This window comes from Castor canadensis, chromosome 6 (genome assembly GCF_047511655.1).
Source record: "Castor canadensis chromosome 6, mCasCan1.hap1v2, whole genome shotgun sequence".
Classification (NCBI taxonomy): Eukaryota; Metazoa; Chordata; class Mammalia; order Rodentia; family Castoridae; genus Castor; species Castor canadensis.
This window is the reverse complement of record NC_133391.1, coordinates 37,433,476-37,449,722: the sequence shown is the minus strand read 5'-3', so window position 1 is coordinate 37,449,722 and position 16,247 is coordinate 37,433,476. Positions and strand designations below refer to the sequence as shown.

At 47.5% G+C, this 16,247-nt stretch overlaps 1 protein-coding gene across 1 annotated transcript in view; it reads left to right on the top strand.

Moving 5' to 3' along the window:
• Cd9 (CD9 molecule) overlaps window positions 1-16,247 on the top strand; it is a 33,871-nt gene that overhangs the window by 16,936 nt on the left and 688 nt on the right. The window contains exons 2-7 of the mRNA XM_020158237.2: window positions 4,061-4,163; window positions 10,836-10,933; window positions 11,648-11,722; window positions 13,301-13,399; window positions 13,529-13,618; window positions 14,392-14,475. Coding sequence (XP_020013826.1) covers window positions 4,061-4,163; window positions 10,836-10,933; window positions 11,648-11,722; window positions 13,301-13,399; window positions 13,529-13,618; window positions 14,392-14,475 — 549 coding nt within the window. The remainder of the gene's footprint in view (window positions 1-4,060; window positions 4,164-10,835; window positions 10,934-11,647; window positions 11,723-13,300; window positions 13,400-13,528; window positions 13,619-14,391; window positions 14,476-16,247) is intronic.

Here is a 16,247-nt window from a genome sequence, read left to right as displayed (position 1 = left end):
CTTCGTGATCCTGACAGTTTTGAGAAGTACTGGTCAAAGTATTTTGCAAACTGTCCTCAATTTAGGTTTATCTCTTGTTTTTCTTATCACCCATCGTCTAAGAAAAGTATTAGTGTGAGTGAAGCAACAAGGAAATTTCTAATAAAACAATGTGAGGAAAATGGTCCCTTTTCTTTCTGCACTGTCAAATGGATGGAACCATTTTGGGCCAGATGGCAAAGGAGCTTCCCCAGCAAAACCAGACTGTTTCTACTTGGCTTTTGTTGACAACAAAAAAGGTAACCAGACAGATTGTGGGCAGGGCCTCAGCTGGGTGTGGAGGCTCTGGACTCTCTCCCTCCATCCCTGGCAGCTGGTGATCTGGCAGACTACTGTCCTCTTTCTAGGGCCCTGTGAATAGGGGATTGTGTAACTCAGCATCCCCATCAAACCTGCTTAGATCCTGTGATGACGGACAAGAGAGGCGGTGGCCAGGGCAACAGTGTGGTCAGTGTGACTGCCACAAGTCAGCTCACTAACCTGGAAGGAAACCATCAACTTTTTGGCCTCCCAGACCCCCTTTCCACACATTCCCCACCCTCCCAGTCCCTACAGGGATTTGATTCCAATACCTCCTATCTCCACCCTACCCTTGCAAATACTCAAATCCAAGAAGGCTCAAGGTTTTTAAATTGACATAGTATTTGTGTATAACCTACACATGTCGTCCCGTAATGCAGTGTATAAATAGTTGGACTGTCTTGTTTAGGGGAAATGACAAGAGCAAAATCTCCGTACATGTTCAGTACACACACAGCCATCACAGGCCTAACTATATTTTCCATCTGAGGTTGGTTGAAGCCACAGAGGCAGACCCTCCAGTACAGAGGACTCTCTGTATTCTTTTTTAGGGAGTGTCCTGATAATTGTCATGGTGCCTTTTTTAAAGGTTAAAGTTAGCTGGCCTTGATGGCTCACCATTGCAGGACAGCCCAAACAAAAAGTTAGAAAGACCCCATCTCAACCAATGGCTGGACATGTTGTTATACTCCTGTCATCCCAGCTACGCGGGAAGTACAAACAAGAGGATCACACTTCAGGTTAGCCTGGGCATAGAGTGAGACCCTATCTCAAAAATAACCAATACAAAAAGGGCCAGTGGAGTGGCTCAAGTGGTAGAGCTCCTGCCTAGCAAGCCCAAGGTCCTAAGTTCAAACTCTAGTACTATAAAAGTTAAAGTTATCTAATTTTTGCTGTTGGTCCTTTTGTTTAGTTTCCCCTATGATCGAAGTAGGGTAAGAGCCAAGTGGGGGGAAGGAAGCTCCACCACCCCCAAAGTGAGTTCCTCTAGGAAGTGTTCAGAGCTCTTTCCACAGTACAGCTTAAGCAACCACGGGTTGTTCAGGTTTCCTGGCGTCAGCACCCCGAGCCATTGCGACCCAGCCAACTGAAACAGTCTTTCCAGTAGCATCTCAGAAAATGGAGCAGTTATTGCCTTGCATGGCACTCCCTTAGGCCAGTTAGGTCAGAAATTCAATCCAAAAAGGCACCAGGCTCATTCCTCTGTGGTTGTTGTGAACCAAGTGTTTCCAGTCCTGTCCCACCTCAGCCCTCCCTCCTCCTAGGTTTCTTGAACCTTCCTCCTCTCTGATGGTGATCTAGCATGACTTTTTCATGTCTCACTAGCCAGCCTGCTTTTCCTTCCTCGCTGTCACATGGTATGGTGTCTTTGGCAATACAGCAGTATGATGTGACTTTTAGAGTGGAATCCAAACAGGTAGGACTGCCGACTTGGCCTTGGCCTTGGCTTTGGCCAAGGTAAAACTTGAGATGCCTCCTTTCCCCTTGTGGTTCCTGATCTTCAAGCCAGTCTTCTTACTGCCTGTGTGCACAGACCAGACAAGCACTGGACTTCGAAGACTCTCTGAGTCGAAAGGGGCCTTTCCCTGTGGCTTTTCCTACATCCCTTGCTGTCATCTGAGCCTGGGGTCTTTCTGTGCAGAGTGCAGCTTTGTGTCTCTTCTGCAGCTTGGTCCCTGGGCAGGCAATTTTTTCATCCTTTTTGTGGTGACTGGTTTAGTAGTTTTCCTTGCAGATAGGGGTGAGTGAGTAACTTTGCTCAACAAGGAGAGAAGATGACTTGAGGATAAATCCTTGGGAAGCACAAGCCTAGAGCAGAAGGGACAGAAAGGAGTACTGCAAGTCAGGCACTGAGGGCTCATGCCTGTCATCCCAAGCTACTTCAGAGGGTGAGATCGTGAGGATCAAGGTTCCAGGCCAGCCCAAGCCAAAAGGTCACAACAGAAAAAGCTGGGCATGCACCTGTCATCCTAGCTACTGTGGGGAGTGTAAGATAGGAAGATTGAGGTCCAGGCTGGCCTGGGCAAAAAGCGAGACCCTACCTCAAAAAATAGCCAGAGCAAAAGGGGCTGGGGGTGTGTGGCTCAAGTGGTAGAGCACCTGCCTAGCAAGTGCAAAGCCCTGAGTTCAAACCCCAGTACTGCCAAAAAAAAAAAAAAAGGAAAAAGAAAAAGGGCATACTCCCTCAACTCAGGTTCTGGGTCACTCAGACAAGGGCAGAAGAAGGAGGACCCAAATGAGACCTTCTGGAGGAGCTCCAGCCTACAGCTCTTGGGTTGACACTTTCATGTGCAAAGGAGGCCAAAGCCTCGTTTTCCAAATTCCAGCTCTCTGACCGAGACTCTGTGTGCTGGAGTGGAGAGAGGGAAAGTGTCACCTTTCTTCTCTCCAGGACCCTGGAGGAGCTGGGCCAGGCCCTGCTGGCCCAGGAATTGGGGAGATAACAAAGAGTAATAGAGGGGTGAATTTGATCAAAGTACATTATATACATGTGTAGAATTATAACAATGAAACCCCATTGTACAATTGCTAATAAAGTTAGTGAGACTCCCATCTCAATAAAATAAACCAGGCATGGTGGTATGCACATGTAATCCCAGCTACTCAGGAAGCATAGGTAGAAGGATTATGCTCCTGAGGTCCTTTCTTGAAAGTAACTAAACATAGTAGAATACGGGGGCTCAGGTTCAAACCCCAGTACTGCCAAAAGAAGGAGGAACAGGAAGAGGAGGATGAGGTCTGTCGCATGGTCTGTCGCAGCTCCTGAGGCAGAGAACCAAGGTCCCTGGAATGCAGGGCTGTGACATAAGGGTGTCTTGGTTGAAGAGGGGTGGACCTGATTCCTCTCCCAAGTCCAGCCAGCCACTGCACTGGAGGACTGTGAGTCACTCCCCAGCAAGCCCTGGTACGAGCCATGGGGGAGTTCAGCTGGCACTGGGGGAGGGGCTTGGCAGGGGGGCCTCCTCCATGGCACCTGGCTCAACAATGCCAGGCCAGGATTTGCTTGTGAGATGTGTCACGTGCTGAGCGGTGTGGTCTCAGAGGATGCCACACCTACTCTCCTTGGTACATGTGTGTTCATGTCTGTATAACCATCACCCAAGTCAAAACTGAGAATATTGTGCCAGGTGTGATAGTGCAATTTATAGTCTCAGCTACTCAGGAGGCAGGAGAACTACTTGAGCCTGCTCAGGAGTTGAGAGCAGCCTGGGTGAATGAGAATACTGTCAACACTCAAAACACCACCAACCACGTGCTCTTTCTTGAGCATCAGTCCCCTTTTCACAGAGGTTACTGTGATTACTGCCTTCTTTTTATCCTTTATCGTTTATATGCAGTTATACATATATATATGCATATATATGTGCATACTAAACACCACAGTGATTTTTAGTTATTGAACAAGTTCTGTGACTCTTGCTTTTGTTGGGCATTTTGATGCATGTAGCCATAGTTACTCATCTTCACTGCTGCATAGTATTTTGTTGCTTATACATCACCTATCTACTGCTGTACTGTTGATGGGTAATCCTTTTTTTCCCAACTCATTGCTATTTTTGGCACATGAGTTGATATCACACACACACATATACTGACTCCTGCACACCAGGGACAGAGACTAAGGGTGGCATCAAAGTCTTTTGTAAGTCTCAAGTCTTACCCTTCAGCATTTGGAGACCCCAGAACTGGGATTAATGCCAGTGTTTTCTGTACCTTGCAGTTGGCCGGGATTGCAGTCCTTGCCATTGGACTATGGCTCCGATTCGACTCTCAGACCAAGAGCATCTTCGAGCAAGAAAACAATAAATCCAGCTTCTACACAGGTGAGAGAGGTGGGAGAGATGTGGGCCTGGGAAAGGCTGGCCACAGGAGCCATCCTGTCCCTTTCAAGTTGTGTAGTTTTTTCTGTGTGTAGTTGTGCCCATGGATTTGCATCTGACTGATGTGGTTTCTTTTCATGCTGGCTGAGTTTGGCAGTTTGACTGTTCTCTGATGTCAAGTTAGCTCTGGCAAAGTTGCTTCTACTCATGAGCGTTTAAGAATTTCCATCCACATCCCTGAATCCCTCTCCTAATTACGTATCTTCTTGGGCCTCGTCATTTCAATTCAGAAACCTTTGTCCTGGGGATCTGCAGTGTCAGGACAAGAGAAGGTGGCTCTCCTCCCTCCTATTTGGATAAGGACTCAAGACCCAGAGGGAGGCCAGCCTCCTGGATAACACAGGAGAGGCTGGAGTGTAGCTCAATGGAAGAGTGCTTGCCTTGCATGCTCAAGGCTGTGGGTCCCATCCCCAGCACTGAAAGAAACACAAAAAAGAACGTTAACAAGGGGACAGTGCATCCAACCCCTTGGGCCTTGGTGCTGGGCTAAATGCCATAGTTTGCTTTGCTTTCCAAACTGCTTTTGCTTGAAGGAAAATGTTTCTAGTTTTAACATGCCTGGAATCATCCATGAATGGATTTAGCAGGTTTCTTTCTTGGTGTCTTTTCTAATATCAGCTTTTTGGATTTTTTTTTTTTTTTTTTTTTTTTTTTTGGTGGAGGGGACTTGTTTTCATTTATGGGTTGTTTTGTTTGTGATAGTATTCAAGTTTGAACCCAGGACTTCATGCTTGCTAAGCAGGCATTCTTCCACTTGGCCCAGGCCCCTAGCGCTTTTTGCTTTGGGTTTTTTTTTTTTTTTTTTGATAGGGTCTCTGATTTTTGCCCATGCCACCTGGATTGCAATCCTCCTACTTCCACCTCCAGTATACCTAGATGATGTCTGACTAACTTTTTTGCCTGAGCTAGTCTCGAACCACAAATGAATCTGCGTCTGTACGGGGAGTGGAGACTGAGGCCCATCAAACACAACTTCCCAGTTTCTTCTAAATTCAGATCTGGTTCTACTTTTTTTAATGCCTGGTTTGGGGGTAGGAACCATTTCATTTGTGAGAAACAAAAGAAGCCCCCTATTTTTAGGATGTAGCATGAGCGCATCAGGCTCAAAGTGTAAGTTTGGTCACTTCCTTCCCACCCACCAGTTATTTTTACAAAAGACAGAGAATAAGCAGTTTGAGGAGAGCTATCTTCTCCTAGTGACAAGGTTATAGCCGGCCACACTGATCTTCCCTTTCCCATCTCCCTTGGCCAGACTTGACCAGGTAGACAGGCAGGCAGGGGGTCTTTGAAACAGCCTGTATGGTTGCGTAGAACCTAGGTCCAGTAAATACTTTTCCTGGTTTTCCTGCTTTTTGTTGCTCCTTGGGAGGGGAGGGTGGTTGGGGTGTGGTCCCTATTGTCAGAAAGAAAGTCATGGGGGACAAAAGCACAATGTTTTTTGTTTTTTCAACTACACATGAAGTTCTGAGGGAACAGGTTTCCATAGTGCCCTGACTTGTTTTAGCAACAGAGCAGGGTTTTTTTTTTGTTTGGGTTTTTTTTTGTTTTTTTTTTTTTTTTTGTGAGTCTATGACAGACATGGAATGCCACCCTGTAGTGCAGGAGGGGGTGGTGGAAAAGGGGGGATGGGGTACTCTGTACAGAGGACCCCACTGATCTCCAGGGGGCCCCTGTAATGACCTGCAGAATCTGAACCCTGGGAGGGCCCTAGGGGCAGGCTGCAGCTCCTCCATGCCATGGTACACGCCACGGTACATGCCACGGTACACACAAGCCATGAGCTCCCTCTGTGGGCACAGCAGATCCACTCACAGCAATGGGCACCCTTTCAAGCCAGTTTCCTAAACAAGAGCCCCACAGCCTCCCCATGTCTCCAGAAGGGTCCTCTGCCCTCCCATCCTTCTGGCTGCTCCTAAACCCCCAGTTCTTTTTGTTCTCCAGAACTCTGGCTAATTCTATGCATTTTCAGGTGTGGGAGAAAAGGATCCCGTTGGTCAGTGGGTGCTGCTGGGTGGTGGTGGGGGGTGGGGAGGGCAATAGCTTGTCTTGGCCCTTGCTTGTGTCATTTGCGGTCTCATACTTGGTATCACATTGTCAAACAGCTCCATCCCCATAACTCTGCAAAAAGTTAGGCATGATTCCCAGCTCATAGATAAGAAAGTCAAGGCCTAGAGAAGCCAAAGTCCTGTCCAAGCTTGTGCTAGGATAGGAACAGAAAAAAATATACTCACCAAATGTTCCCCCTTTGACAGGGGCAGGGTGGGACTCTCTCGGCTTTCCAACCACAAATTGTAGTTGAGAGAGAGAAACCCCCACAGCAGTGACCCTGGCCAGTGGGTGACAGCTGGGAAAGCTGTGCAAGGTGGCAGGAGAGGGGTGGCCATACATTTGAAGGAGCTGGGGACTTGCCTCTGAGAACCTCCCAGGATCCAGGTCCTGCAGTTCATCGCAGTCCTGAAGTGACAAAAGAGTGATTTGAAGGGACAGTCCCTAGTTGGGGGTGAACAGCTGCTGTCCCCTTAGCTCTGCCATAGGAGTACAGCCCCTTATAGCTAGACCACCTTCTTGAGAAAAAGGGCTCAGCTTTGAAGATTCCATTTTGCCTCCAGGGGCCAGGGACTGAGGCAAGAGACACTAGAACATCAGTGAGCTGAGCAACTGGCTGCATGGGTCTGACTGGACCCAGCCTGCATTTTGAATGCTTTGGGAAACTGAATAATTGTCCATGGGCAAAGGGCCAAAGAGGCTTTGCTGTTTGTGCCTCCTTTCCCATCGAGCTATGAGACCAGCCTTTTGTGTGACCCATAGCCCTTCTCCCAGCCAGCAGATGAGCTGGGAGTGCCGGCTACACTCTGACTGCTGTCCTGACATCATGGGGTGACTGTCCCTGACTGCCTGCAGTTGACTCTTTAGGAAACCTGAATGACCCACAGTGTCTTTGGGCTCAGGCTTGCACAGTAGAGAAAGACACTGTGAGCAGTCTGCGAATCTACTTTCAGAAAAGTTCAGAGCATGTCCAAAAGAGCTGTCAGCCTTATATGGGCCTTCTCTCCAACTCAGGCCCTGAGAGATTTGCACCCATAATCCCAGGCTGCAAACATGTTAGAGAACTTCACTTTCTTTATCCCAGGCCAACAACCCTCCTTAATTCCTTGGTGTTTTTCCAGAATCATGGTCACTGAGTGGAAGGGGTCTAGCCACAGTCACAGGCTATATGTACCTTTCCCTGAGGCCGCCCCGCAACTGATGAATAGGTACTGGTGATTTCAGGACCCACAATATTTGCCCTTAGTAAGTTGGCTTCCCTGCTCTGCCTTATGGCATGTGGCAGTTCGTTTGGTTGCTCAGTGCCTCAGTTTCCCCACCAAAAACTTATACACCAATGCCTCTCTACTCTGCTTAGCAAATGAAATTCCACTGAGGTGCTTCTGAGTGAGAAGAGCATCCAGAGGCAGAGAGGAACCAAGAGAGAGTTATTGGAGGAGCAAAGTTGGTTTCTATGAACCCCAACTGAGTTATTTGGAGATAATAAGCTTTTAACAGGTGGAGACCAGAGACTTTGGTGGGGCTGGAGCTGACAGGAGGCTGACATGTTCTGTCTGAGCTCAGTCCTGATACAATGCTGTTTCTTGTGTAAAGAACTCCTTGGCATATGCTTCTACCCTACCAGTTTTTTGTTTTTTGTTTTGTCTTTTTTTCTTTTTTTCTTTTTTTTTTTTTTTTTTTTGGCTAGACCTATAATGTCAGCCTGCAAAAAAGCTGAATAAACAGCCCTTAAGCAATTTACCCTGGTAATCCTCAAGCAGGCCCTGTGACGAATATCTTTTTCCATGAGTCAGACAGAAAGCTAACATTCACTTGTTTTATAAAGGGGAACACTTTGTCATTTATCATCGCCAGCCTTTGCTAACAAGCGTGGGGTCCAGCCTATAAGTAGCTTTCCCAAAGGGAACCACTGGACAGTCCTTTGAAAAAAAAAAAGCAAGCCAAGGGCTGGGGGGTGTAGCTCAGTGGTAGAGTGCCTGCCTAGCATGCAGTAAGTCCTGGGTTCCATCCCCAGCACTGTAAAAGGAAGAGAGTGAAAGAGGGAAAATCAACCCAAGTCCTGCAGAGGCTCTGTGTCTTCTTAGGGGTTGGACCACCTTAGCTTGATGGCTGCTGCGAAAACCTGCATGGAGGCTGCCGAGGGTTGCTCCTTTCCACCCACCCTGATAGGGCTAGCATGAGGCACTCTAGCGCCACAGCTGTCTGGGCAAGATTTAAAGCCAATGAGACTCTTTAGTTTAAAAATCTTCCTCTGCTGCCCTGGAGTGGCTATTACACATGAGCCAAGAAACCCATTAGAAGAACATCCTCTTTCTGCCAGGCAATGTTCTTCCCTCTGACAGGGACAGGGTGGGGTCTACTGCTACCCCAGCTGCCCCAGCCTCTGCTAGGATCACCTGGCTCCTATATTGCAATGTAGACTCAGAGAAAACACATCTGCCTGTTTCTTCCTACTGGATTGTATTTCATGTGCTTATAAATTCTTTTGATCTCATAATACCCCATTTATTCAGCCCCTACTCTGCAACTCAAAGGAGTGACCTCATCCTTCGTTGTCTTGGGGAGAAACTGGGGCTATTCTATTGCCTCACTCACTGGTGTCCCCATGGCAGAGCCAAGAATGGAGAGAAGCTGGCCTTCCTCCCCCCAGCACCCCATGTGTGGGACTGTACTGTCTCCCCAAGTCCAGCCAGTGGCCCCACTACATTTGCCTGCCTAGGAGGATGACTCGGGGACAAGCTGCATTTGTCCCCTTGCTCAGTCTGGGCCAGGCGTGCACTGGAACAATACCCATATTCATACAACATAGGGTTTGCCAGTAACCCCATGTGACTTGACATCATGACAGATGTGGGGGAGAAGCAAGAGACACAAATGCTCCCTGTGTGCATTCTGCTCTGTGCTGCTGGGAGCCTCAGCTGCAGAAGGATTGCACAGTCTGCTGCCTGCAGAACCTCAGCCCTCCTCTGGGTGCTGCAGATGTGGGACAATGAGGTCACTGTGTCACCTGCTGAGAATTCTCATCTGATTGCATGCTGTGAGTTGTAGGAAAACAACACATTTCGCTCTCTAACCTTCATCCCCTACTTGAATGAGTCTCTCTGGTCCTGGCTCAAGGACCGTGGGAAGACAGCAGTAAGTATAGAAAAATCATCACATTGTTTTAAATAATAGTCCCCATCCCTTGTATTATTAAGATTCGTGACAGCTAGCATTCGTTGGGCATTTGTGGATTATCATGTAATCCTCTCAACATCCTTGAAGTAGTCATGGCTACCATCCTCTTTTTTTTGTTTTTATTTGTTTTGCAGTAGTCAGGATTGAGTCCATGCTAAGCACATGCTCTGCCACTGAACTACACCCCCACCCCCAACCATCCCCGTTTTGCAGATAGAAAAACTTGCACAGAGAGATTAAGTGACTTCTGCAGGGTACAGAGCTAGTGCTCTCAACATTGACTGAAGCTTGGGAAGAAGATGCCAACAGACGGCAGGAAGCACTGCAACCTCTTTGCTGGTTTTGGAGGGGTGGGCTGTGCACAAGGTCATCCCTGTAGGACAGCAGTGCCTTCTCAAGAATATAACTGTAGGTTGGGTCCCTCTGGGCATTGCCTTGGCAGACTGTGGAATGAATGTGGCCAGGGCTTCTCCACTGTGTTCCTGTCCCAGGAATTTTCATTGTTTGGGACGTAGGCAAGAGTCGTAGAAGTCACTGCCCTTCTTCTACCTCCCCCTAATTAGCCACTCAAAACTGAAGACTTAGAAATGATGTCACTCACTCACACTACTCTTAGCAAGAATTTCGCCCTTAATCTGGAGTAACTACATTGCAACTATAAGATCTCTTCGGTGTGTTATAAGGGATTGCTCGGAATTTTCTAGCAACCAAGCTCTTTAATTTTACCAGTCTTGCCAAAGGTCACACAGCAGTTAGTAGCAGTGTTGGGACTAAAATAAAGGTCGTCTGACACCCAGATATGTGTCCTTTGTACTGGAGCAAGGTACGTGTAACTTGTGTGTTACTAACTGTGCATGCCCAACAGGCAGCAGGGCAGGAAGGTGTCCCTAAGGGGAAGCAGGCAGGGCAGGCCTTCCAAAGCGAGGATGTCTGGGCATGCATAGCCTGCTGGGAGCTTGTCCTGATGGCATCCTGCGGGAGCCTTGTCCAAGTCCCAGGAAGTTAGCCCAGGCTTAGAGGATCTGTGTTAACTAGCTCGAATGGACTTACCTTGCTGGAAAAACTAACAGACTGGACCAGGTTGTGTTCTAAGTAGAATCTCAGGATTTCTGTGATAGCTGTGATTATTGTCTTAGATTATGAGGGTCTAACGGGCCCCTTCTAGAAAATTTGAGGGTAATGTAGGAGTGTAGGTGTGATGAAGCAGGTCCCTAAGAGAGACTAGTAGGAAGAAATGGGAACAGACTGTTTGTTAAGGAAAGGGACTCCTTCCTGGGGTGGAGGCAACAAGAACAGGGGAGGAACTCAGAGGAAGAAGGAATTATGGGAGATAGCTGGGTCTCCCGACTAATGTCTCCATATAGCTGTCTTTTTCCTCTTCCCTTCCCTCAGGAGTTTACATTCTGATTGGAGCCGGGGCCCTCATGATGTTGGTGGGTTTCCTAGGCTGCTGTGGGGCTGTGCAAGAGTCTCAGTGCATGCTGGGATTGGTGAGTATGCCTTCTGTGCTCCCCACAGTTGCTCCGACTCTGGCCCCACTCCCTCCCCAAAAGGTCAGCAGGCCTGATATGTATAACTTGAGGAGAAAGATGGGGTAAAGAAGGTACCCAGATAGCATAAGCTATCCTCAGCCTCCCCAGTGTTGCACATCCCAGGCCCTGCCCCAACTATCCAGGCCGCCAACTTGTCCATGACCCTGGGCCCTCCCCTGGGGTAGACATGGCTCCCCTGCCTTTCTAGAGCTGATCTTATCACTTCCCTTAGGCAGCTAAATGCCTGGACTTTGTTTTTCCCTTTCTCGAGGACCACGTTTGCTTTTTTTCTCTGAATCCACAGGTACCTTTGCCTTCTTTCTTTCTTGTTTCAAAATTGTTGCCACCCAGAATGTATACTCTACCCTTCTTGCCCCAAATCTGTAGGTTCCATAAGTTGTGAGTGCTCCCTGACTCCTAACTAACACTCTATAAAGACCAGTTTTGGGATGGGTGGTGCCTATACTTTCCTCCAAATGGACACCTTTTCCTGCCATTGCTCCCACAGCTCGTCCTTCCCTGCCCCTTCTAAGCTGTTCATTTGTGCCTCCAAATTGCCCATCCCTCACAATATTCTCATTCTTCCTCATTCCAAATACCCTTTGATTTTGATCTTGATTTTTTTGACTGGTTGACTGGGATTTTCTCACCCATCCCCTCTTTGCCTTCTAGTTCTTTGGCTTCCTCTTGGTGATATTTGCCATTGAAATTGCTGCCGCCATCTGGGGCTATTCTCACAAAGATGAGGTAGGATTTTCTCATAAGATCTTTAGAGTTGGGGGTCAGGAGGTGGAGGGTAAGGGTGATGGAAGGGATTCCGGCTGGTCACCTTGGTTTGCTTTCAGCCATCGAACATGGCTCTTCACTCAGTGCATTCCCATATGCTATCAGAGCATGTGCTCCTTGAGGGTCAGGCATGTGCTACATGCTGCCCTGTCCACAGGGCTGGCACATCATAGATGTTTATTTAGTGAGCAACTCTGGAAATTTTGGTCAGAAAAATGTGGCTTTCTTTGAGTTGTGCACCCTTGTTCCTTCCTTTATCTATAAAAATGTGTTTTAGTACCACCATGAGCTGAGCACCATACCAAACACTATGTGCCCGAGCTGTGGCCCCCACTTCCAGGAATTTTGCCATTTAATGTGGGAGAAAAATACATTTGATAAGTGTCATAGAAGTGACGTAAGGCTGGGGTTTGGAAAAGTGGATCAGAAGGGGATTCTCTTCTTACTTCAGGGAAAAGGAAGCACTGACCTAAACCTTGAATGAGACAATTTGGGGAGGAAGGTGGACAGAGGCAGGACTTTCTGGGTAAAGGAATACTTGGGCTTCTGCAGAGAGCACCAAGGAGTTTCAGGCCAGGCTGGGCACTCTAAAGTAGTGTTTTAGGAAAGTCCACCTTGTCATGATCAGCAGAGAGGGAAACGAGAGATACTGGAGGCACTAACCTTAATTTAAAAAAAAAGAGAGAGAGAGAAAGGGAAGGGAAGGAGAGAGAAAGGGAAGGGAAGGAGAGAGAAAGAGAAACTAATTTTCCAAGCTGTAGCCATGAAAATAAGAAGGGATGATAATGAAAGATGCTAAAGGGAAAATGCCATGGGTTTGATTACAGAAACTAATGAAGTGTTCTCTTAAATAAAAGTAATAAAGGAAAAATGCTGGAGGTTGACCTGTTATTGGGTGTGAGGGTCAAAGGTAAGGTCATGCATTACATTGGGGTGTACTCAGATGCAAAGAATAATCTGTCTTCCGTAGCATAATATAATAGTAGACACTCCTTTCAGATTTACTGTCCCAGTCACAATGGTAACAGCTTAGCATGCATCGTCTCATTGAAATCCTGCAATAACCTATGAGATGTTAAGACTGTTAAGATCTCTGTCCTGCATATGCGGAATGAATGTACAGAAAGTTAGCAATTTACCAGAAGCCATGCCAACGTGAACTTTAAAAAGATGGAAGGTGGAGGAAACAGCCAGGTTGAAGTGGGATTTTTTTATCACTGCTCTTTACATGGTCTGATTCCTTGAGTTAACAGGTAGAGGGGAAGAACCAAGTAAGGTAAATAGACCTACCGAAGGTGCAAAGGAATAGAAAGAAAACGGGAGCAAGATCCTAGAGGAGGTGGAAGTAGATGAATAGTCCTACAGTGGCCCTGAGAGAGGTGGTACTAGGGGCTTTGGTCTGCTGGGTGACATTTTCTAATCATGGGAACTTGTTGGCTGAGGACTTGAAGAGTGTGAACAAGGTAGAACAGATAACCTGTGCTCATGAAGAAGAATGTGAAAACCCCATCTCCGCTACTCCTTCTCTTTCCATCGTAGGTGATTAAAGACGTCCAGGATTTTTACAAGGACATGTACCAGAAGCTGAAAACCCTGAGCGAGCCCCAGCGGGAATCCCTGAAGGCTATCCACTATGCAGTAAGTCTTCTTTGTAATAAGGCTGACCCTTCTGACATATAGGCTACTTCCTTGCCAGACCAGCACACCTCTATTTTAGTTCTCTTTTTTTATTTGTGTCTCATCCCCATTCCTGCCTTCTCTCCACAGTTGAACTGTTGTGGCCTAGCTGGGGGTGTAGAACAGCTTATCTCGGACATCTGCCCCAAGAAAGATATTCTCGACACCATCCAACTTAAGGTAAGCTGAAGAGAAAGCCTCTGGGGCCCTGCTGCTCAGGCAAGTCCTGTGAGAGTGGAAGTAAAATCGGCCATCTTCTTCCAGGAGAACAGGAAGTGCTTCATAAAGATCCACCTGTATGAGCCTCAGGGTGACCATCTCATTTCTCCCCTACCCTGGCCCTTCTTTCCTCAAGGGCATCAAAGCAAAGTCCAGACTCAGGGAGAGGACAGAGTGCTCTTCTAGCTCCATGCAGCCACTGGACAGACATCTGGGACTGCCATCCCAAGTCCATAAACCTTCGGGGACAGGCATACCTCTGAGTTGGGACTCCTGCTTCCTAGACTTGTAATGGCTCTTAATTGTCAGCTACAGTTAATGTCCAGACACAGAATCATAAAAGTGGCCCTAGAGCCATATCAGAAATATATCCCAGGGACCTGGGGTTCAGCTCAGTGGCAGAGCACTTGTCTGACATGCATGAAGACCAGGTTCCATCCCCAGCACTGCAAACAAAAGAATAGAAGGAAGGGAGAAGGAGGGAGAGAGGGAGGGAGAAGAAAGGAAGAAGGGAGGGAGAAGGAAGGAAGGAGGGAAGAAGGGAAACCTCTCCCTTCCCTGATGTCTTACCCAGGTTTTTTAGGGACACCCCTCCCATATCTCTCATCCCTAAATGCAACTACCCCCAACCCATTCTCTGACCACCAGGGCTGTCCATGGGAGGCAGGACCTGTGTGAGGGAAGTGTCCCCAAGTGGGATTGTATATGATGCAGGTCTTGTTTGCCTCCCTTAGCCCTGCCCTGAGGCCATTAAAGATGTCTTCGACAACAAGTTCCACATCATTGGTGCAGTGGGCATCGGCATTGCTGTAGTCATGGTGAGTGGCGGGGTCTCCTGGGAAGGGGCCGATCTTTGTAGTAGGTGACATTTATTGAGCATGTGTTCTGGCCAGGCACTGTTTGGAGTGCTGTGCGTTCATCAGGTAATGTCATTTATGCCATTTCCATACAGTGGGTGCTATCAGTATCTCCCTTTTACTACTAAGAACTAGAGAACTAGGGCTGTGGCCCAATGGCACAGTGCTTGCCTAGCATGTATGAGACCCTCAGTTCCCATCCCAGCACCCCAAAAACAAAGGAAATTGACAGGTTGAGTAAATCGATCAAAGCCTCTCCGCTTGTATAAAGGATCCAAGGTTTGAACTCAGAGTGTCCTCAAGAGTGCATTCTCATAACCGGGTGCCGGTGACTCACACCTGTAACCCTAGCTGCTCAGGAGACAGAGATCAGGATGATCATGGTTCAAAGCCAGCCCAAGCAAATAGTTCTTGAGACCCTATCTCAACAAATCCCATCACAAAAAAAAAGGGGCTGCAAAAGACCAAAAATCGTATGTTCTCCCTCATGTGCAGACATTAGCTCCGGGGCAAACACAACAAGGGGATTGGACTCTGAGCACATGATAAAAGCGAGAGCACACAAGGGAGGGGTGAGGATAGGTAAGACACCCAAAAAACTAGCTAGCATTTGTTGCCCTCAACGCAGAGAAACTAAAGGAGATACTTTAAAGCAACTGAGACCAATAGGAGAAGGGGACCAGGAACTAGAGAAAAGGTTAGATCAAGAAGAATTAATTTAGAAGGTAACACACATGCACAGGAAATTAATGTGAGTCAACTCCCTGTATAGCTGTCCTTATCTCAACTAGCAAAAACCCTTGTTCCTTCCTATTATTGCTTATACTCTCTCTTCAACAAAATTACAGATAAGGGCAAAATAGTTTCTGCCTGGTAGCAAGGGGGTAGGAGGGGAGAGGCAGTGGGATAAGGGAGGGGCAGGGAGAAGGGGGGGAGAAATGACCCAAACATTGTATGCACATATGAATAAAAGAAAAAAAAAGGGGCTGGTGGAGTGGCTCAAGGTGTAGGCCCAGTATAGGAAAAAAAAAAGAGAGAGAGAGAGTGCATTCTCCTGGCCCTTGAAGTTCAAGAGCAAATGCAAGATGATGCAGAGCTGCTGCTCCCTGGGATTAATCTCACCATGCACCTGCTTATCTCTCCCTCAAGACAGCAGTTTGCTAGAATTGATGTGGGAGTGAATTGCTTTATTTCCTCCTGTACTCTGAAGGGCACCCAAAGATGCACAACCAGTGGGAGGACTGAGCCTGCTCAGATATCCTGCTAACCAGCCCCAGAAACCATCAAGGGACAACCAGGTTCTTTAGGGCCACCTCCCTTTCTCCATGAGGGAGTGATGAAAACTCACGGAGACATGGGATGACCCAAGTCATTGAAATCCACGGTCTTTTCCTCAGCCTTCCTCTGCTCTTTGTAGGCCTTCCCTCTCCCAAACAAAGAGTGGCTTCCTTTCCTAGAGATTTGCATCCCTCACCTGCATCTAAGAAAGGCCTGCAGCAGCTTTCAGTAAAAAGACATAATAAATACTTTTTTAAATAGAATTTTAAGTACACACATACACCAAGACAAAAGCAAAAGTACTAACGTCAGGCTGGGATGTAGCTCAGGGTAGAGTGTTTGCCTAGCACATGCAGGCCCTAGGTTTGATCACACACACTCACACACCCACCGTCCTAACCTGTGTTAGGTTTCTGGAATCTGAGCATTGAATTTCGCCTGCATTTTACTGGTCT